Source organism: Zootoca vivipara, chromosome 8, assembly GCF_963506605.1.
Source record: "Zootoca vivipara chromosome 8, rZooViv1.1, whole genome shotgun sequence".
NCBI lineage: Eukaryota > Metazoa > Chordata > Lepidosauria > Squamata > Lacertidae > Zootoca > Zootoca vivipara.
Window position 1 is genome coordinate 24,777,138 of NC_083283.1, and position 23,394 is coordinate 24,800,531.

Consider the following 23,394-nt stretch of genomic DNA (forward strand, 5'->3'; position numbering starts at 1 on the left):
TCATCCATTGAGATAAATGGAGGATACTCTTCTTAGCTACCCCACCTACGGAAATTAAGCAAGCTGTGACCAAGGGCTGGGCCTTCTCTGTATTGGCAGCAAGACCATGGAATGCTCTTCTCAGAGTTGTGTACCTGACATCGTTTTTTAAAAAAATCTATTGGTGGGAATGAACCTGTTGTTCTCCAAATGTTGCAAGACCACGATTCCCACCACCCTGACCTTTGGCCATGCCGATTGGAGCCAATGGGAGCTGGAGTCCTACAACAGTTGGAGGGCTATTCCTGCTATACCACATGCCAAAAACTGATACAACACTGGTAATAATGCCACTGAGGATGTTCTGAGCTAAATTTCCTCCATACTGAGCAGCCATAGGGATTAGAGAACAGCTTTCAAGGTAGAGGTGTGACTTTCAAGAGTGCTTGTTTGCTCCCCCAACTCTCTATTTTTTAAAAAATAATAATAAGCCCTACAATGATGAAAGACTGCTGCATATTCAGGGAATGGAGATCAGTACAGTTTGTGGTCTCTTGCCACAGGTCTCATCCGCAACATACATTTGAAGTGCATTTAAAGCACAGGGCTTCCCCCAAAGGTTCCTGGGAACTGTAGGCAACCCGTCACAGAGTTACAATACCCAGCATCCTTAACAAACTACACTTCCCAAGGTTCTTTGGGGCAGGCATGTGTTTTAAACATAGGGTGTGAATGTGACCAAGATTCATTATTTGTTCATCTAGTTTTTCCTGATACACCTAAACATTAGGAAGAACTTCCTGACAGTAAGAGCTGTTTGGCAGTGGAATTTGCTGCCAAGGAGTGTGGTGGAGTCTCCTTTGGAGGTCTTTAAGCAGAGGCTTGACAGGCATATGTCAAGAATGCTTTGATTGTGTTTCCTGCTTGGCAGGGGGTTGGACTGGATGGCCCTTGTGGTCTCTTCCAACTCTATGATTCTATGATTCTAACTGGCTATTCTCTCCCTGCTTCCCTAGGCTCTTGACTTTGAAACGACTAATGTGTATAACCTCACCATCCACGCCACAAATCCTGAACCTCTTGTGACTGGGGTACAGTACAATTTAAGCTCTGTTGCTTACTTGAGAGTCATAGTTACTAATGTGGAAGAAGCACCAGTTTTTCTCAAAACCATTCATACAGTGGATATAGTTGAAAATGCTACTATAGGTTCTTTTTTGACAACGGCGACAGCCTTTGATCCAGAGGGTGACTCGATAAGGTAAAGATGATTTTCTCTCTGAACTTAATCATGGTCAAAGTAGACTTTACGTTAATCATATTGTTGAATTAAGGTGGCCAGCTGCAACAGAGAGCGGGATTCCTGCAGCTTTAAAGGTTGTGTAGAAGAGGGGATTTCAGGGAGAAAGAAGATAAACATTTCTCTGGAAGATGGACACTCAGGGCTTGTAACTGTGTAGACATTATCTTTTTGCCCAGGCTTTCCCTGACCCATAAGATCGGACTCTGCTTTGATCTGTTCGAATTCCCTTAATACATATTTGTATTTTTTTCTGTATTGTTTCATTTATTTAACAAAATTTATATCCCGCAGAATTATAATACAACCTTGAAGCGGGTTTCAAAAAAGCTACATTTAAATTATCAACAAAAGACAGAAACAGGTTTTTAAAGACATTAAAAAGATAATTAAAATCAGCAGTAAGCTAAAAAAGGAGATTAAAACTCATGTCGACATTACGTCCAGATTGGCTTGCCTAAACAAAAATGTTTTAAGTTGATATCGAAAATAGTACTGTGAAGGCTCCCAGTTGATGTCAGGAGGCCAGCAGGAGGCCAGTAGTTTCTGCCACACTAAAATATCAATTTCTTAAAAGAGCAGAAACAAGTAATATGTGGCACATACTGGGTAAGGCAATCCTGTAAGTAAACTGGCCCCAAGCTGTTAACGGCTTAATATACAAATAGTGACACCTTGAGCTTAACCCAGTCTTTATTTTCATGTGCTTTTATACGACTGATTTTGTGTTGTATTTTCGTTTTAGTGATACTGTTTTTATGTCAGTTACTCAGGGAGTTGTGACCAATAGGTGTGGCTCCTCTTCCTTTCTTTGCATTACAGGGAGGGGGAGTGAGTCAATAGCGCCATAGTGTCTATGCAACTGTTTTGATAGGACAATCCTGCATCTGTAACCAGCTATCAGTGAAAGCACATCAGGCTTTATGAATAAGCTGGGTTCTTATATCTTGACCTTCTTCTTGCAAAGGTACACACTGCAAAGCGATGGCAGGAACTGGCTGCGGATTGACCCTCTCAATGGCACAATATATACTGCTGCCCCGCTGGACCGGGAAGCTCAGCGTACCTACACGGTGCAAATAGTCGCAACTGAGCAAAGTAAGAAAAGAAAAGAGAAAGGAAGCGACTCCCAAATTAGCGGTGACCCAGGACAAAGTGCCCCCCTGGCAGGCCCATCCTACATTGGTGCCCCTCCCCTTGCATATTGGGTGTCAATGGCACCACCATTAAATATTTCATACAGTTCCCTGGACTGATGCTATGTTAAGCACTATGGGGTTTTAAAAAGGATAGCTTACAGCTCTCTGGTACAAAGGGCAGGTGTTGGTGCCAGTTGGCTACATGCAAAGCCTGGATAGATATTAAGGTGTTTATAATTCCCTAATGCAGAAGCTTCATGCCCTCAAGAAAACATGTTGGATAGAATGGAGAAGATGGAGGAGTCTAAATCTCCCTCACTTATTTTCTTCTTCTTCTTCTGCAGTATCAACTAGCGATCTGTTCACCATTATTTTAAATGCAGAGAGGCTGGCACATACTATAGTCATGCATCCAGGGCCGTCTTTACCCGGGGGTGCAAGGGGTGCAGGGCGCTGAATTATGGGGGTGGTGGTGCCAGGCACCCGCCGCTGAATCCGCCTAAGCTCTTAACTATCTACCTGTTATGAAATAATAATTTCGATCAAGCTAGAAAAACAAAATACATATATACCTAGGTATTACCTACTGTACTGTTTCACTAAAGGACTTTTGTGCACATTTATCAAAGACGCGCCACGCCAGTGGCAGCACTTTTCATTCACAACGGCACATTTTAATTTCATCACTTACAGTTTGGGCTGCATTGGCAAAGGCGGTGTGCGAGAGGGCAGAGGAGCGAGCGAGCGAGCAGAGGACAAAGTGGCCTGTGGTGCGCCCGAGGTGGTAGCGTGGGAAAGCGTGCACAGGTGCCTTGGGGTTGCCGCTGCCACCGCCACCGCCCATCACCACCCCACTCCCCGCCAAGCAGCCATTGCTGGGCACATCGCGTGGCACCCACTTGGGGCCAGAATGGTGCTCATAGCCACAGCAACAACTCAATGCGGCTGCAGAGAGAGCGCAAGGCCCGGCTGTCTGGCTGGTAGTGCGCAGGAGATGGTGGGCGGTGGGAATGAGGGGGAAGCAGCAGCAGCTTCAGGTTTCTCACGACATCCTCCTCTTAGCGGCCGCCACAGAGCACACCATTGTAAATAAATGAGCAAATAATAAACTTTGTTTCTTTTTCCTCCCTTCTTTCATAAACAAGAGATAAGGCGTAAGCGTGGTGCCTGACATAAGCATAATAAAAGTAAATTTGGGGGTGCTGGGCGGATCTTTGCACCCCGGCGGCGCATGTGCTAAAGACGGCCCTGCATGCATCCACAGGAGAAACTAACAAATGATGCTCCCAAGTGCCACTGCTGGCATTTCACAAGTGTTGGCATGCTGAACACCCCCTCCCACTCAGTGGCAGAGAGCCTCTGAAACTTTGGAGAGCTCCTGCCCACCAGTGTGGGATATTGTTTCACGCTCTGCTCAACTTCACAGCTAAAGCATCTCGAAGCTCCACAGCACAGCTGAGACTGAACCTGAAAGATGTGAACGACAACCCTCCGAGGCTAGACAAGAACTTTGTGTTCTTCTGCCACCCTCTCCAAGGAAACGAGAAAAAGAAGATCGAAGTTTCCGATCCGGATGAACATTCATATGTTCAGAGATTCACTTATTCCCTTGTTGGTGCAGATGCAACACAGAACTGGAATATTTCTAAACCTGATGGTAAGTTTTTGATCAGTTCCATGGCAAATGCAGCCCCAATGCAACCAAGCTATCCGTTTTGGCCTTTTTATGGGACTCGGAGTTAATTACATATTTATTTTCAGAGATGGGGAAACTCTGACCTTCCAGGGGTTGTTGAACTCCAACTCCCATCATCCCTAACATTAGCCCATGCAAGCTGGGGCTTATGGGAGCTGGAGTCCAACAATATCTGGAGGGCTTCAGGTCCGCATCTCTTCTTCACAGGTTATCTGTTATTTTTAAACTGTTAAATATTGATGCGTTTGGGTTTGGATTCCTGCCTATTGTAGAGACACGATAAATGCAGTCACATTTCTTATTCGTGACACAAGGATTCTTGTCTTAGTTTTCCTGATTATAATGCTACCACTTCTATCCTGGAATCTAATGTTCCTTTATGGAACTGTGGTTTTTTGATCAGTATACTGCCATGTCATACTAGATTTTTAAACATCATGTGATATCACAATGCAAAACTGCCATGATTTTCTGGGTTGTAAGAATCCCCCCCCCCCCTGGAAGCCAGTAACATGGAAATGAGCACTAAACGTCCTCTAGATTCTGCTAGTTTTCTAGAGGTGGCTTTTATGTCATATGAGAGATCACATAAAATGTAGAAGCTATCTGGTAAGGAAACTTCGGGGAAACTCTGGAACAGAGCATGAATCTGCACCTGCAGCTGAGATTCAGGTAACAGGCTTGACCCAGCCCAAGCATAGCTGTCAAGTTCTCCCTTTTTTATAAGGGAAATTCCTTTATGCTGAATAGGCTTCCTCGCGAGAAAAGGGAAAACTTGACAGCTATGAGCCCAAGTCCCATGGATTTCCACTGAGTTAAACACATGCTTACAATTGCCATTTAAATCAAGGGGACAATGTGGATCCAATCATTTGCTTGGATTGCCCCCCCCCCCTTGAATTCCATTTTACAGATCTTCCTTTTTTACTTATTTATTACCAGATAGACAAATAACACTCTCAGTTCTCTGAGTGCTGGTCCTTATGTAGCCATAATGGCAGTACCCAAAAGAGACATATAAGTGAGCTTAAGGGTACCCTAGGTTTTGCGGAAGTCTAAAAAATATTTAAGGGGAGGGGAACTCTGATTTGTTGGGTGAGGATTCCTGAAACAGACCAATGAGGACTGATGGCCCTCAGTGGATACTGAATGCTGACTGACAATTGGTGTGTGTGTGTTTGTGTGTAAAACTGTGTGGGAGGAGGAATGGAGTACTATTGACAAGCGCATGGCTGGCTGGCTGGGTGAAACGCCACACGCCACAGGTTACACTTGCCCTTATTATTGTTATCACCATCATCTTGCTTTTCTGTTAAAAATTCACCACCCACTGTTTATATTTACAGGCTTACTTGCTTACATTTCCCCAAGGAACATGAAGCTTGAAGAGAAAGACTATTACGTACCATTGAAAATAAATGACAACGGAAGGCCTCCTATGGAAGGAGTTGTTACTCTGAAAGGTGCAGTGAAAATTGTGTCTATGCTCTTTGTTTGTTTTTTCTTCTGGCTCACAGTTATATTTTCTCTTAATGCCTGGGAATTTGTGGTTTTGTCCACACAGTGATACTGTGCAAATGTACAGAGGCAAAGAAATGCTTCCTGGAACTTGATGGAAGTTCACTTCCGACAGTTGGGATGGCAATTGGAATTCTGACCGGTGTATTGCTAGTCATTGGTAAGTGGTTGTTTTAAATGGGCCTAGTGGTGAGAGCAGGGCTGGCAGCAAGAATGGGCAAAGATCTCCATTTCAGATTCTCCCCCCCCCCAATTTTAAGTTCAGCTCTCCACATTTCTGCATCAGCTTGTGATTTCTTTTTAAACGAAAGCCCTCATGAATATTCATTTCCCCAAATATATACATTTTTGTATGGAATGTTGCATAGTTCGATTGTTTTTTATTCTGAACAAAGCATACTGATGATGCTAGACCTCATTGCACTCAACTGGACAGCAGCAGTTGACTGAATTTAAACATCTTGACTGTTTTTGTTTTTTGTTTTTTTAACTTTCCAAAACAAGGCAAAACCCTTGGGGGAATTTTGAAAATAAATTTCAACACTGAAGGAGCCAAGATGACTGATTGGTGAATTTGGCTTTCAAACATGCAAACAAAAACAAAATATATACAGTCATACCTCAGTTTAAGTACGCTTCAGTTTGAGTACTTTCAGTTTAAGTACTCTGCAGACCCGTCTGGAATGGATTAATCCACTTTCCATTACTTTCAGTGGGAAAGTTCACTTCAGGTTAAGAACCAATTGTGTACTTAAACCGAGGTCCCACAGGTCTTTGTGGTTTTTGGAAGCCGTCAACTGTTGGAAGCAAATTGAATAAACCGTTATTTGGATTCATAGGGAAAGGCTATTCAAAAGCATGAATTGGATAAAGCAGGCTGAATTTGCAAAACTTTTGCTGCAAGGGGGACAAACTCTATGAGACACCCCCTCCCATCACATATCGTGCAAACCTAGCTTGGAAATGAAGGCTGCAGTCCACAACTTAGTGGCAGGAAGAAACAGTCACCATGGAATATTTGTAGACCCAACACCATTGCACAGCTAGGAACAGTTGCAACTCTCTCACATTGAAGGAAATCACCACTCACCATCTTTCTTTAAGGATGTAGGCAGGGGCTTGCTCTATCACAACATCTCTAGGGTGCAAGCCCCACCAACTTGAATGGCTTTGAAAGCGAACTAGACTGATTTATGCAGTATAGAGCTATCAATGTATAGACAATACAAAGCCTTGGCCTACAGACTTTAAGAGATCTATAGATAAGAGTTATAGATCTATAGGTTTTCTAGATCTATAAGTCAGGGCATTGCATTTTGGATAAATTAAGATGACAGGTAGCAACCGAGCTTGGCTCCCATTAAAAAGTGGCGCTGCTGCCTTCCCACCACCAACATCACCTGCAGATCTGACCGAGAGGGCAGTGAGTGATGGCATGTGAAAGTTGGCGAAGGACTTTTCTGAGCCTCTGGAGCACTTTGTCCAGTGCCAAACCTGGCTGACTGCTGATGCTGTAAGTGTTCATCAGATCACATTGTTGGGCTGTTATTTTAAACACACATAATAGGAAGTAAGCCCCATCGAACACAGAGGGCCTTAAGAGTAAAAATGTTTTGGATTGTACTGTAAAAACCTGGGCCTGTTTTGCCTGCAAAGTGTTTGCAAAAGCTAATTTTGCTTAAAGTGTGAGATAAGTATCTCCTTTCCCATTTTGTTCCCGCAGGTATCATTTTGGGGATCGTCTTTCTCAAACTGAAACGCAAAAAGGAGTATGAGCTAAAGGCCCAGACAGCAAATGCTGCGAGCCCATCTGAATTGCGGAACTTGACGTAATTGTTTTACCAAAAGGAACAATTCCATTGTGGGGTGTTGTTGTTGTTTTTTTATATTAGTTTTGTTGTTATTATCTGCTCCCATTAATTCCATATTTTCTACTAATCCAAAAATACAATTGTTACCTTTCTTCCCCTCTTCCCCTTTCATCCAGAAATACAGACCTATACTGAGCTTATCAGAGCCCCCAAGTCATTTTGGTGCCAGAAGACTGAACTATGATGCAAGAAGTCTGTTAAATGTTTAGTGTGCATGTTTTTCATTATTTGACTATTAGCTGTGAATAGGACCAGGAGCATGGTGCATAGGAAATGGAGAATGTTTGTGGATGCTCCCCCCAGGATAATTACAGCTTGGGGTGTGTGTGTATTTTTCTTGTGGCTGTGGCTTGGAAAAGGGTTAAATCCATGAGTATGTTAAATGGCTACCAGGCTAGTGCTTAAATACAAGGCTGTGTGATAGGAAGGTTTAAGTCTAAGAAATCTTGTCGCAGTATAGGAAGAACTAATGCCCCAGGAGCCCACATTTATGCTTCTGAGTCTTTAAAACAAAAAAGGAGTGTAATTTTAGCTATTTTCTGTATTTAGCATAGTTACAAGCTTTCTGCCAAGGACAATATTATAACATAACAGACCCACTGATGGAATCATCAGAGAATGTGTCCCATGACTCTGCCTCTTAAAACCTTGTAAGGTTCCTTTATTAAGCACAAAGTCAACACAGGATCTTTGTTCCAATTCCCCCGCAATTCCTATCTTTTGAGCTTTTAGGTAGGACTTCTAGAACTAAAACTATGCACAAATTAACCTGTTACTAATTAGTCTTCATTGTAAATCTAAAGTAAATATATACAGGCGCTTTTGCATCGAACTTTGTAAGACGGCGGAACGCATAGCTGTAGCTAAAGTTGGGGGGGGGGAATGAGTGTATTTGGTTTCGTAAAGTACAGTACATCTCTGCTATTCATAGAATGTGGAATGTTGACCATAAAAGTGACCTATTAATAATCATGCCACCCCTACGCAGATGGAACAAGTTGAGCAGAGATGTATGCACTTTGCCCTGAAATAAAACAAACATAGAAACTTTGCACCAAAATGGAAGAACTGGGATGGACCAGATTTAGAAGTGACACATGCAAAAGTGACATGGACCAGAAACAGATTGATTTGTTCATTCATTCTTTATGGCCCAGCACAGAATTCATCTTTGGGAGAAATCTCTCTCTCTCTCTCTCTTTTAAAAAAGTAAGTTTCTAGTCCTTTTATTGGGAGAGAAATCTGGACCTGGAAATCTGTTGGATGAAGTACCTGGGAAGCAGCATCTGAGAGAAGGCAGCTTCTCTCAGAGAGAGAACATTAATGGCAAGAACAAACAACTTAAGACGGGCCTGAGAGTTTTTTTAAAAAAGGTTCTTAATCAAAATAATGGACTGTAAATGTCCAATATTCCTCTGAAGTAGGGCAGAAATAACTGCCATTTGTTCCCCCAGCTGAAGAACCTGGCAATAGAAATACATGCATTATTTGACAGTATCTTCTATACAATACGAAGTATTTTTTGAGTATTTGGCAAATACAATGGACAAAATTGTCACTTTTGGTTTCTCTTAAGGTTCTGTTTTTTTTCAAATTCAATTTGCACATTTCTGCAACAGTTTGTTGTTGCAGTTGTTTCCTAAGACACAGTTTATGCAGTTCTGCCCAATACAATGCATTTTTTTTTGTATGTTATCATCACAAATGTGCACATTCATGCCCACTTTCCCCTAACATATACATTCTTGTACGCATTGCTTGTCTGGAGGCTGGACCTGAAAATTTAGGGAAGTGTGAACTTAGGCGGATAGCTGTGCTTCGGTTCACATCATGTTTCAGTAAATGCAGATTTGGTAGGTTCACAATAAAGCCAACTTTCTCCCCCATCCCCACTGGTGAACATGTGACGGAAATATATCATTGTTATTGTTTTGTAATATGTTAAGGGGCATATACATACAAGGTCTTCACCTTTCATCTGTCTTCCTGGAGCTCTAGAACCCTGGAGTGGATTCTGCCACTTTGGATATCCTCAAAAGGTTTTCTTCTGTTTCTATGTTGTTGTTTTCTCATGTAAATCAATAAAATATGTTTTTTTAAAAATATGTTTGCTATTGGTTAACATAGTCTTCTTTATTCGTGGCAGCTTGTTGCCCAGTCTGCTCTAGAGCACTGCTACTTAAAGTGGTGGCCCACGGACTGGTGCTGATCTGTGAGCCACTGGCTGCTGGTCCGCAACAACTCCAGTACAGCCCAGGTTGGGTGGGATGTTTCAAGGCCTAAATATGGTACCAGTCCCTGGCACTTGGAGAAAAGAAATGCCTGTCCACCACATTACAGGAGGGGAGAGTGCTCTTGTGCTCGAATCCTGCTTGCTGGATTCCCACAGCCATCTGATCGTCCTCTGTGAGAACAGGATGCTGGGCTAGATAGGCCATTGACCTGGTCCAGCAGGCTTTTCCTATGTTCTTACATCAGATAGTTGGAGAAGTACTGCTCTAGAGGACTGTACTTCCATTCTTACAATTTTCTCTACTAACTCATTTGAAAGCTCCTTTCTTTTTAGCAACCATTCACGGTCTATGACAATGCATCTCTTGGCTAGCTTTTTAAACCATTCAGAAGGTGTCGGTTATTTTCACGGTCACAGACGGAGCTTAACAAAATTATCTGCTTTCTGTCCTGTACTCATTGCCAGATCCGTCTTGTTGTCTAGCCTGATATCTTTTATTTCCCACAGCTGTCATTATTGTTTCACATCAGCAATTATGAGCAGCACCAGAAAATCCTCAAACCACCCCCTAAATAAACCCCATAGTTCTTTCCAAGTGCCTGAAAGTCCCTTATATAAATATTATCAAAGAATTGCAGACTCCAAAAGAGATACAAAAGAATGTTGTCTCAGAGAGAATTAAAACAAGGGAGAAAATTAAAGTTAGGAAATTTAAAGCCTAGTTGAAAAGCTATAAGACTGGGGCTAGTCACTTTTATTTAAGAGTTGAGATTTGCCCAATAAACAGATGGGTTTACTTCTGAGTAAACTTGATAGGTTATCCCAATTCAGAATGGGTTGTACCTTGTGAACAAGTTATAGCAATCCTTGTCACCGAGATTACCTGATCCTCAAATGATTATTATCAGCTTATGGTAACATGGAGTTGGGCTTGCAGTGTTGTGGGATGCTCTCCCTGCTGAAATATGACAAGTCCCATCAGTATTGGCATTCTGCTGGCTTTTGAAGACATGCATGTTTAGACCGTGGGATAAATCAGCCTCATATAACCAACATGCTTAAGTCTAATTAATGCATGAAAGGGTTAAGACCATAGAGTAAGCTGTGCTGCCAGGCTTAGCTAGGTCACTCCTCCTCACCTTGGGAAGAAGGGTTACCATAGCTGCCAAGTTTTCCCTTTTATCGCGAGGAAGCCTATTCAGCATAAGGGAATTTCCCTTAAAAAAAGGGAGAACTTGGCAGCTATGAGGGTTACTAAACTCATTGTTCTCTCAGTTCCACCATATGAACCCTACCAGTAAGGAGGTCTAAGCTGGGTACTCTAAGCTTAGACCACATGGCTTAAGCAAGCCATTTTTGTGTTTGTACAAAAATAATTTAAAAACATTTACCATTTTGGAACCTAAGTTATACTGCCGTCTTTTCTTGCTGCTGTATGGAAAAACACATGAAACCAAACCATTCTTAACCTACCAAATGTGTATTCCCTTTCTATGAAAAGTGAAGTGGGGAATTTTGGAAGCAACTTAGAAGGGAATATTTTAATAGTCTACAGGTAAGAGCTACTGCGGGGTGCGGGTGGCGCTGTGGGTTAAACCACAGAGCCTAGGGCTTGCCGATCAGAAGGTCGGCGGTTTGAATCCCCACGATGGGGTGAGCGCCCGTTGCTCGGTCCCAGCTCCTGCCAACCTAGCAGTTTGAAAGCACGTCGAAGTGCAAGTAGATAAATAGGTAACACTATAGCTGAAAGGTAAACGCCGTTTCCGTGTGCTGCTCTGATTCGCCAGATGCAGCTTTGTCATGCTGGCTACATGACCTGGAAGCTGTACGCTGGCTCCCTCGGCCAGTAAAGCGAGATGAGCACCGCAACCCCAGAGTCGGACACGACTGGACCAAATGGTCAGGGGTCCCTTTACCTTTTACCTTTACCTTAAGAGCTACCACACTTTATTTTACTGCATATTTTGTGATTTGGGGCTCTCTCACCAAAGAGTACTTGCCCTAAACCTGGATTTAGGCACCCAAAGAATTCTCCTTTTATTTTACCATATCTATTTTTCTTGCAAGCAAAATTTACCAACATAGACACATATTCCTCTGACTTGAACTTCCTGTTTTAACTGCTGTTTTAATTCTTAGGACGTTTTAATGGTTTATTGGTTTAATGGTTTATTGTATGTTTTAATTGCGGAGGATTATTTTAATGTTTGATGAAATAGTTTTACTGTGCATTTTAATTATGTATTGGCTGTGTTTCTATAATTGACTTTATACTTGTAAACTGCTTCGAAGTCAACTTGGCAAGGATGGGGTATATAAATTAAACAACAACATTATTGCTGGCTCAAGGAGCATCCCCAGACATTCCCTTGGAATTCTTCCCTGCAGAAAGTGATGTGGATGGACTAGAATAACCCACTTTCTGTTCTTGTGTAGGAACAGTCTGCCAGGGATGAGGTAGAGGCAGTTGTCAGAAGTGAGTCAGGAGCCAAGGTGTCAAGAAACGACAGGGAACAAAACCCAGAACTGGAGTCACAGGAAAAAAAGCAGAGTCAGAAATACCTTGTTGTTTAAGCCATGGTCCCAACCCTAATAGGAAGCCTTTAAATATAGCCCTTTCTGCCCAAGTGAGGATCAGGGGGAGGATGAGTGGCTAGCCTTGGTGGCAGGACCAGTGCACAAACCGAGAGAATTTCACTCTTACGAAGATGCTCCAAGCTGCGGTTCTGATCAATCATCTCTCAAGGCACACAAATATTGAAGTTCTTGGTTTCATCCCTAGCAGCTCCTGATGTACTCTCTGTCTTGTTCAGGCAGCCTATAGAAAGTCTTTGAAACAGTAATGAAGTCTAAGCCCAGCTTCCTTGAAATCTGTGAGGAAGCCATGACTTCAAGAAGAAGGGGCTTCTGTTCTGTGCTCATAAGCCCTAACAAGGAACGGTCCACTATATTACGGAACTACAATTCTAAGTCTTCCTCTGAAGATGCCACATTGTTTAACCTGTTCAATAAGTCCTGTTTTAATTTCATAATGTAGGTGAATCCTGAGGCCCACCCACCCACAACCGTTACCATGGTCTCTAACTGGATGGATAAAAGCACCTTGAAGCATTTTTCAAAATGCTGGCTGGTTCCTATTAATAGGGAATTGACTAGTATTCTATTCAGTGTGTTTGGGGTTAATATTTACAGTGTGTCACTGGGGTGTGCAAGCCAAACTGCAAAACGTGAATAAAGGCTTCATGGAGAGAGGTACAGTGGAACCTCGGTTTATGAACACCTCGGTTTACGAATTTTCGGTTTGCGAACGCCGCGGACCCATCTGGAACGGATTAATTCACTTTCCATTACTTTCAATGGGAAAGTTCGCTTCAGTTTATGAACGCTTCAGTTTATGAACAGACCTCTGGAACCAATTGTGTTCATAAACCGAGGTACCACTGTATAAGGAGGAATTAAGGACCTTCACGGCCCCATCTTCTCTGTCATTCCACCCTCAGATAAGAAGGATTGCTTTGTTTATACATCTAGCTCCGTTTTTGAAACTGAAGTTTGGCTAAAGCTGTAAACTCCAAAGGAAACAGGAGACTGTTGCTTTTTCAAAATCTCTTCTAATGTAAACGCTTCTGCTTGCAAAAATCTGATGAAATGTTGCTTTTTAAAACAAACTGTCAAATGCGTGGCAAGCATCCTTAGCAATTTGCTGGTGGGGAGGAATCCATGACACATAAAGTATTTAGGGCTGGGTTCTCACATAAGAAAAGTCCCGCTAGATCAGGGCAAAGGCATCCTGTTCTCACAGTTGGGAGAAGCCGTTGCTTTCTCCCAAAGAATTCTGGGAGCTGTAGTTTGTTAAGGCTGAGAGTTCTTATTCCCCTCCCAGGGGCCACAATTCTCAGAGTGGCTTAATCATCAAGCCCTCTTCATATGGAACTCTGAAAATTGTGGCTCTGTGATCATTCTCATCCCTGGAAAAGATCTCAGGCCTGAGAGCTTAGACAATCATCAGCAGTCAGAGTAGCAGACTAGAGGGTTGCTGCACATATTAAACAGCTACGTTTCAGATGTGGTCTGTTGCACTATTCTGCAAGCTGACATAATGGGCAAAGCACCAATCCTGCCCAGCTGGCTAGGGCAATATGAGCTTACAAGTTTTGGCATCAAAAAACATTTTGAACAGCTTCATGCTTCTATCTTTACATCTGTTTTTCTCTTCCTTTTGGATGTCACTCTTGGAACATCAAAAGGAGCCTCACAAGAGCCAATGAGAAATCATTTGAATGCTAATTTAATATATTTTGTTTCTGGCTGGATTTACTTAAGGAAATGAATGCAGGACTTATACAACAGGAAGAGTTTTGAATTGGATGATGCACAGCAGTGATTCATTTGTGCTCCCTGAAATGTAAAAGAAACCTTCTGGACTTCATAATCGTTATTGCTGGTAAATACCAATGCAAAATGATGAAGGGCATTTTCACCGACCCCCCCCTCTCCCCCTTTCCTGAATGAAACTTTTATTATAACAGCAGACATATTTTCAAGGGGCATATCCTTGCCAGCTTTCTTTCTTCCTGGCAACTGAAAATTCACTCTCCGGAGCTGCAGCAGCTATGGACACAGAGCAAAATGTGCTGTGCCAGTCCAGTCAAAAGGATACATACCACATGATGTGTGACAGTGAAACAAGACCAGACTTAAGAACAAAATAAGATTCCTGCTGGATCAAGCCAAGTGACCCATTTGGTCCATTCTGCTCTCACAGTGGCCAGCCAGAGGCCTGTGGGAAGCTTTGAAGCTTAACAGCACTCTCCCCAATTGTGAATCACAGCAAGTGGTATTCAGAAGTATACTCCCCCTGACCCTGGAGATGGGACATAACTATCATAGCCAGTAGCCACCAGAAATGGCTCACCAGGTGGGATGCAGCAGCTATGCTAGCTTTGCAGCAGGTCGGTCAGAGAGCAATATTTGATTTCTGTCTGAATCCAAGGCTGTGGCTATGGGAGAAGCAAGACCATCTCAGGAAATGGATGGAGTATGCAGACACATTCAACTGCCTAAAGGTGTCCGAGTCACCCAGGAGATTGCAGCTGCAGAGATAAGAAAAGAAGAGTCATTCCATCGTCCAGAGAGGTCACTTCCTGGTTCGCATGGAGAAGCCGTTTTCAACGGAGCCCAGCAATGGAAGCACACAGGTGTATTGAGGCAGCATCAGGGGTTGAAATATTGCGCCCCTAACAGCTCCAGATTTTTAGAAGACATCTGAAGGCAGCCCTGTTTAGGGAGGCTTTTAATGTTTAATAGATTATTTTATTTCATTTTTCTGTTGGAAGCCGGCCAGAGTAATAAATTATTATTATTATTATTATTATTATTATTATTATTATTATTATTATTATTATGCCCCTGGTTTTTTGTGGGGAAAGCATTGTGGCAAAAAAGTGGCTTGCAACGGCACCCACCAAAGAGGATGAGTGGACTTCTGCAGTTGTACCTGCAGTGATGGTTGGCAACATGACTAACAGACAAAATGACTCCTCCCTTTCGGAGTTCCTGAGGAATGCCTAGTCAACTCAGAGCACAGCTTGAAAACTACTGATCTCTCATACCACCTTTAACTCTCCCTAAATAATATACAGTACTGCCTTTCTCTGCCCTACAGAAGAACAGTGAATCAAGGAAACGTCTTTAAGCTACTTGACTCCTTAATTTAAGAATTTCTCCACAGGAATTCCATAACCAGCAAATGTTCTACCTGTACTCCTCATGGCTTCTGTCCTTAAACAAACCCCCCATATTTTGGAGTTTTCCTACTGGTACAATTCCCAGTAACTGGTTTGAAGGAGTGTCATCAGGAATAAAACTAAGAGATCATTTTTGTTGGAAGTTTAGCTAGTTCGGAAATAGCTACTGAAAAAGCAGACTTGGAAGTTGGAGGACATTTTTCTACATATCGTCTAAGACAGGCACCCCCAAACTGCGGCCCTCCAGATGTTTTGGCCCACAACTCCCATGATCCCTAGCTAGCAGGACCAGTGGTTGGGGAAGATGAGAATTGTAGTCCAAAACATCTGCAGGGCCGAAGTTTGGGGTGCCTGGTCTAAGAGGTTAGAAACATGTCAATCTTTTTTGCTTTATAGAAAATTGTGGTTTTGCAACTACCCATATTTTTGCATAGAGCTCACTAAAAATGTAATAAAGGGATCCTTATATTATCAGTCAGACAAATGTCTGCACAATGTACATTCACGTCACAGCACATTTATTTTATTAATCCCCTTCCATTTATCATGATGGGGGAGGGGAAGAAACATCACTAGCAAAATGTTAACAAAAATATGACAAAGTGCTAGTTATATAAGAGGCAAAAATAATTTCCAAAACCCTACACAGAATGTTTTTCTTTCCAAATTATAATTTACAGTCTGAATGGATTATATATCACAAAGAGATAGTATAATCCAGAACAGGTCTATTTCCCCCGCCAAATAAAAAGCTTTCAATTGTGGCTGAAAAGGTCATTGATCTAGAATTGTTGTTCATACTCTGCAGAAATGTGCTGTTTCTCGTCTCTTACATAATCTCTGGAATACTTGAAAACATATTAAAATGATAGCTATTGTCTGCTTTTATGCACAGCAGGAAGAAATAAGACTGGACCATTTCTGTTCTGAAAGAGATCTTACTGGCAAAAAAATAAAACAAAATGTTGACTTGGAAAGTAACAACAACCCTAGTTTGTCCAAAATATAGTCTCCTGTTGAACTGAGGTCCCGTGGAAATCAATGGGGCAAATTTGTCATGACACTCATCTCCCTTTGGTTTCAATGGGAACTAGGTTCATTTAACGTCCTGTCTGGATCCAAGCCATATTCAATATATGAAATCATTTGCATATTTTTGTCATTACCAGATACAAGTTGTGTTTGACCAAACACTGACATTTCAGATTAGCTTGAAGACAGTTGCTGGTATCTGTGGAAGAAGAGGTATTTTTACGTGTGTTAAAATGTCAGCGTTAGTCAGGTGCCATCTCTATTGTCTTTTTGGTGCCTCCTGAAGACAAGCCCAAGCTGAGGTCTTTCCAAGTCTACATCAACACTTGAAATGTATTTAAGATTTTTTATTGTTTCATTTGTTGTTTGCCACCCTGTGCTCTTTTGAGAGAAAGGGCAGGATATAAATGCTAGCCTTATTATTAAGAATAAACCCAGACCATCGAACGTCTTCTGGGCATTCTGTCAGAAGAAGCCCTCGGAGATTGGGGTGGGATGTAGAGAGGAACTGATGTTTGAGGTACCACCTCATTCGTCCTCCCTCAAGTTTCCCCACATACTCTGGGACCACTCATGTAGGCCGACAAACAACACCTCAAACTGTACCTAGAAGGCAGCAGGAAGCCAGTGCAGATACGGAGGCATTTGCATAATATTGTCCCCCTGGTGTTCTGCCCTTTCAAAATGTTATATTGTACTGTTTGAACAGATGATATCCTCAGACTTTATATTCCAGTAAGAGGAAGTTTGCTTACCTCGTGGGTTTATTCATATTCTCTCCCCCCCTTGGGTCATACAAGATCATTCTCATTAGCATTGTTCTGATCTCAGATAATTCTGGGAATGATCCCAAGTTTTAGCTTGCTGACAAAATTTACCAGCTCCATTTAATATCCTAGAATGTGGGCATGCTGAGCACAAGTTCTGCTCACCAAAGATTTATATTTCAGACAAGGGAAGAGTCTTGCCAGGATGCTGTCAGGCAAAGTCCTTGAGAAAGATTTCCAAGTACCATGGGGGTGGGGTGCATTAATGTTAACATGTCAATATTGCCTTAAAGCAGAAGTGGGGAGCCTCAGGTCGGGAGACCAAACAGGGTCCTTCAGACCACTTTTTCCAGACCTTGGGACCACCATGGCTGTCCTCCCTTTTCTCCAGACCACAACCCTCACTGGCCATGCTCCACACCCTACTCAAGCACTTTTGCCTGGCTGGCATATGTCCTTGAACTGTGAACATGCCTTTTGGTTGTCTTCATGGAGGATTGAGAGATCTGCAAGTGTAAGGCATACACCTTATACTTTAGGGCTGCTTCTGAAGACAGTTCTTCAGCTGGTGCAAAATTTGGCAGTGTGGTGTAGTGGTTAAGAGTGGTAGTCTCATAATCTGGTGAACCGGGTTCGCGTCCCCGCTCCTCCACATGCAGCTGCTGGGTGACCTTGGCCTAGTCACACTTCTTTGAAGTCTCTCAGCCTCACTCACCTCACAGAGTGTTTGTTGTGGGGGAGGAAGGGAAAGGAGAATGTTAGCCGCTTTGAGACTCCTTCGGGTAGTGATAAAGCGGGATATCAAATCCAAGCTGCTCCTCCTCCTCCTCCTCTTCTTCTACCGGGGCAAGGCAGTTTGAGCATATTACACCTATCCTGGTCAGACTGCATTGGCTGCCAATTAGTTTCCAATTAGAAGTACTGGCTTTGACCTATAAAGTTTTAAATACCTCCGGACCGCAATACCTCAGAGACCGCCTCTCTCCGTATGAACCTACCTGGACCCTGAGAACATCCACTGAGGCCCTTCTTCATGTGCCTCCTCCACGAGAGATCTGGAGGGTGGCAACACGATAACTGCCACAGGTGGTGAGGGGCTGGTGTGTGCGCCATATGACTAGTCCTCTGGTCCCTAAGCTAGCCTGTTGCCTTCAGGTGGGGTGGAGGACACATACACTGCTCCCCCCAGTGTATAAGTAAGGTTCAGCTTCCAGTCTGGCTGGCTTTTAAAGATGGGATGGAGAGAGGAGTCATTTTGCCCTTCAACACAGGCCACATAATGTCTTGGGCTGGCTCTGAGTGTCTGTCACAGCTCATCCCCAGAGATTTCTGGATCTTACACAGAGGTGTGTGAATTACTGCACTGACCTCATCTGAATGAATTCTATTCATTTATTCCGTTTTTAGATCTATCTTTTAGCTCGCAGGAGGGTTCACGTGCTGCTCACAAAGCCATAATAAAAAACAGCTTAATGACCAACATAATAAAGCATTCATTCAAAACCAACCAATGAAAAAAAGCAAAACAAACCAGACCAAAATAATTAAGAGTCAGCAGTAAAGTTTCCAGACCGAATCCAGCAGCGGGCAATGAAAACGCAGGACATCATCTGTCCTCCTCCCATGCAATTAATAATGTTTTGTGGGATACATAAAAGGGGATCCCAGAGTGGATGCAGCAACATCCTGTCTCCATCTGTCACATGCGTTCTTGATATCATGCTGTCACCTTTAAGGACTATCTCAACAAAGTGGCTGGGGAATGCTTTGAGCTGCTTGCCTCAATGCACCCTAAGTACGGGTGTAATGTGAATCACATGAAAGGAGCCGTTCATCTTTCACTAATAGTGACTTCTTCCCCTGCCACTCTGGCAGCAGTGGCTCGTGGGACAATCTTGTGGAGGCCGCTAGCATCTGTTGTTGAGCACCATTATACATATGGGTTGTGTGCCGATTTCCCAATGGAAGGGGGTGCCTGCAGCACGCCCGAGCCACGTGTCTCTCCTGGGAGTGACGTGGTGGCTTGGGCGCCCGCAGGCTCCACACTGCCCCCAATGGTTCACCCGCCACCTCCCCCTCAGCTGTAGGGTGGCTGAGTGGGAGGAAGCAGGCAGACTCTTCGGAGGCCCTGTGAAGCGTCCTGTCTTGGCTTGCCCTGCCCTGTGGGCAGCTGGCCCTGCCCCGGGTGCAGGGCACGCGTGTAGCCCCAGGCACCCAAACGGCTTGCTCTGCCACTGATTAGATGGCAGAGGAGACATGAAGGCTCAGCACCATGGCTATTAATGGGCTAGCATGGTCCAGCACAAGTTATTGATATCATGGTCCGTGGCCAAGCTGGATGCTACTAGCTTCCTAGTAGTGGCACACCTGCACTGTGCTGAATGGACAGCCTCCATGCCACCTCCATTGCCTCACACAACACCCTTCAGGAAAAGCACCCATCTCTGTCCAGATGTAATGGTGCTCAGGAGCGCTCACTAGCTGGTAGGAGCAAATCACATCGCATGAGCTGACGCTGCACTCTGCTCATGTTTCTATCCAGGATAGCAACAAAGAAAATGGGTGTGTACCAAGTCAAACCATGGGTCCATCTCATGGCCATTGGCTGGAGGTTTTCAGACGTGGGTCTTTTCCAGTCCCACTTGGAGATGTTGGGGATCCAGAATTAGAAACATTGCAAGGGGGAGAATAATGCAGCACTTTGCCCCTTAAATGTTGTCCTTTACCCTGACTGGGTAACCCTAAGGTGATAAGCATCATTGGCTCTGCTCATTCAATCCCCAGCTACAAACCATGTCAGAATGGTATTCGGGTGGGGACACAGGGAAGTGCTTCAATACTGCCACCATTATCAGATGACTTTCCCACTAAGTCCTTGTAAGATTTGTGATTTCACTGTGAAATGGTGAGAAATGTAAACTACTCATCTGACTTCAGTGAAGACTTTCTACCACTTTTCGTGCTTGGTAATTTCTAATTTAGGAGTACTCTCTATACCAATGAATTAATGCCATGCACTGAGGCAGTTGAGTGTTGAATTGCACCACTCCAGACTGTGGGAGAGGTGTCATATATTTGAATTCTCCTCCTCTTAATTAATTAAAAACAACAACCACCATTCCTGCATCTAGAAAACTAGCATTTTAGACTGTAAGCGGAAAAGGTGTCATGTATTTGAATGCTCCTCACAATTGGAGCACTCGCAGGCAAGTGTTTCCCAATTGCTGGTGTTTATACCAAATTTTTAAAAATTTGCCTTGAGACAGTCTTTAAACCTCTTTTTGTTGACCACCAGCATTACGCTTTCCATTTTTATGTTCGGAATAGAGTAGTTGCTTTGGAAGATGATCATCAGGCATCCGCACAACATGACCAGTCCAACGAAGCTGATGTTGAAGAATCATTGCTTCAACACTGGTGATCTTTGCTTCTTGTCCCCACTATGGAAGGACGTGTGAATCCAGAATCCAGTCACTTACTGACTCATTGTTAAAACCGTGTTCATGGAAGACAATCTTACTCAGCTATAAGTGATCGACAAAGAGAAGAAGAGAACATAAATAAAAATACCGGTAATACTTTCCTGCACTTCAGACTGTGGGAGAGGTGCTATGCACCTGAATGCTCCTCATGTTAATATAATAATAGACATTATTGATAGTTCCCTGCAGCTAGTAAATGAGCACTTTGGGGAAAAGATTTAGCAAAGCCATCTCCCTGATAAACTAGTGTAGTCCATAAAGGGAGCTTTTTACATGGCAAACATCTTCAAAAATAGGACATCCCAGTTTCAGCCTGAAGTTGTATGATCCAACATTTTGCTACCTCCGTCAATTATTAGCCAATAACTTTTACGAGAGGAAGCAGGGATGAGGGAGAAAGAGAGGTATCCTGCGTCAACGAAAACAGTTATCAGAAGGCAAATTCGGTCCTGTGGGTTGTTAATGAAGTGCGAATGACAGAGCTGCTTGTTTTGGAAACCCGACTTCTGGCGTAGAAGTCACAGCAGGGAACGATAACCAGGCCGTAAACTAGAATAAATGCCAGCATTTCTAAAGGACGTTCATATCAAATTTCCCATTTGCTCTCTGTTGTCTGCAGCTAGAAGAGTCTGGGCAATGGTTTTGTCAGTGAACTGGGGATGCTCCCATACAATCTCTTCCTCTTGCTTGCCTACCAAAATAAGGGTCAGCTGAAGAAACAGACGTAGGATGAAGAAAAGGGAGCCAAGTGGCTCGTGACAGCAGGGCCCTATAAAAGGGAATTAAGAAGCATAATTGAGAGTTCAGGAGAGCAAGGAGTGCTGGATTTGGAGAACTTTTGGCACCGTCGTGGAGGACTGGTGCCCTCTGAGCGAACAATTGTCTGAGTTCCACAGCCAGGCTCAAAGACAACTCTCTCTCCAGAACGCAAACAAAAGTCCTGGCACTCAAACCTTTGGAGCCAGTTTTCTATTACACCGTTAAATATCATTACCGCTCTTCTGTAATGTGTTTCTGTACCTGGTTTTCGCAAGCTGTGTAGGCAAAATCTGTATCCATTCTCCAGAAGGAAAGACTTGCTGTGTTTATATACCTTTAAAGCACACTCAAAGCACATTCTTTCCCTCAAAGAATTCTGTCAGGTATTCTAGGCCTCAAACACCAGTGACAGGGCTGCTCTAGAGTAAGTGCCGCAATATGTACAACAGCCCAAGGTGGGCAGGTCTGGTCATTTCAATGGGTCTACTCTGAGTAGGGCTAGCACTGGATGCAGCCCTCTGCCTGAGATCCTGGGGGGCAGCGCATAGTTAAACTATAGAACTTGCTCCCACAGGAAGCGGCAACTTGGATGGTTTTAAGAACTGGACAAATTCATGGAGGTTAGAGGTATCAGTCACTGCTACCCATTACAGCTAGGCTTTGCCTCCATATTTGTATGGCAGTAATAATTCTGCCTCTCCCCAGCTGCCCTGGCTCAGAGGTGCTCAGAAATGGCACTGAAAGAGGGCTGTGGACGGTTGGCAGGGAGGTGGCTGCCCAAGAGAAGGAGGGAGGGAGGCAGGCACCAATTTACAGAAAATATTGGGGGACCTGCCCCCCTAAATATTTTATTGGGAGCTGAAGGGACCCATAGAGTTGGCACCTAGGTGCTCACCTATTTTGGATGAAAGCTGTTGGGCCCTTTGGAAACAACATCTGCTGGGTAGAAGACAACAACGTCTTGGCTTCTGATTCTGGCCTTGATGTATGTTAGGTCTCTCAATAGCTGTCTGGTTGTGCATAAATCAGCAGACAGAAAGCACAGAGTGGTACGATGAGCCGCAGTTCAAAAGATGAGCAGACAAGTTTCTCAAGGTGCACAGGAACGCATGACCTTGCTGAGGCAGGTCTGGGAAGATAAAAGCATGTCTTTGGTTGCATCGTAGCCTTCTGCTGCACACAATTTCACACACTGAAATCTCTTGTTAACCATTGTTTTGGAACTGTTGCCTGGAAACCGCAAGGGTCTGGCTTCAACCAGGCCAGTTAATTTGACATTAAACCTTAAAAACCCCAGATGCACGCCAGTGTTGAGACAGGATTCCTAGATGGAAACCATAGCATTGGTAGACAGCGGCATTAAATTGAGGCTGAAGGCACAAACACTTTGGCATCTTGTCCTCCCTAACCACTTTTTTATTGCACACTGGCAAAGACCCAAGCATCATTAAAAGCAAGTGTTGATGCTTTATATGTACAAATACATTTGCAAGTCGCCGTGTGCAGTCAGACCCAAGAGATCTCCTCACAGCTGGAGGGATCTAGGGACATGACAAAGGCAAAGAACAGTATGATGGTGTGGATAACTTGCCCTCTCGGATAGACCTATTCCCATCCTATAAAGCATAATTGGGTGTGCTGGTTGTGGAAGGAGATTCTGTTACGTGCAAAGCAGAGCAGCTGGTGATCAGGCTATAAAGTATTTTTTCCAGTTTAATCCGAAACAAAAACCTACAACAGAAGTAAATTCTGAGATTGAAATGGACTTTGAATGGGCTGTGAAATGTGTGTGCTCATTTCCGCATTACTACTGATCTACTAAATCGGCAGCTTCTGCCAAAATTATGTCACAGGCCACCCCAATCTCTGAC

The 23,394-nt window shown here is 43.5% G+C and overlaps 1 protein-coding gene across 3 annotated transcripts in view; it reads left to right on the forward strand.

Annotated features, from left to right (window-relative positions):
* CDH17 (cadherin 17) overlaps window positions 1-9,610 on the forward strand; it is a 30,280-nt gene extending 20,670 nt beyond the window's left edge. For all 3 annotated transcript variants that reach the window (XM_035125733.2, XM_035125734.2, XM_035125735.2), the window contains 7 exons: window positions 996-1,240; window positions 2,247-2,377; window positions 3,845-4,075; window positions 5,461-5,577; window positions 5,679-5,792; window positions 7,356-7,461; window positions 7,620-9,610. In XM_035125733.2, coding sequence (XP_034981624.2) covers window positions 996-1,240; window positions 2,247-2,377; window positions 3,845-4,075; window positions 5,461-5,577; window positions 5,679-5,792; window positions 7,356-7,461; window positions 7,620-7,638 — 963 coding nt within the window. In that variant the 3' untranslated portion in view covers window positions 7,639-9,610. The remainder of the gene's footprint in view (window positions 1-995; window positions 1,241-2,246; window positions 2,378-3,844; window positions 4,076-5,460; window positions 5,578-5,678; window positions 5,793-7,355; window positions 7,462-7,619) is intronic.
* Window positions 9,611-23,394: the final 13,784 nt, after the last annotated feature.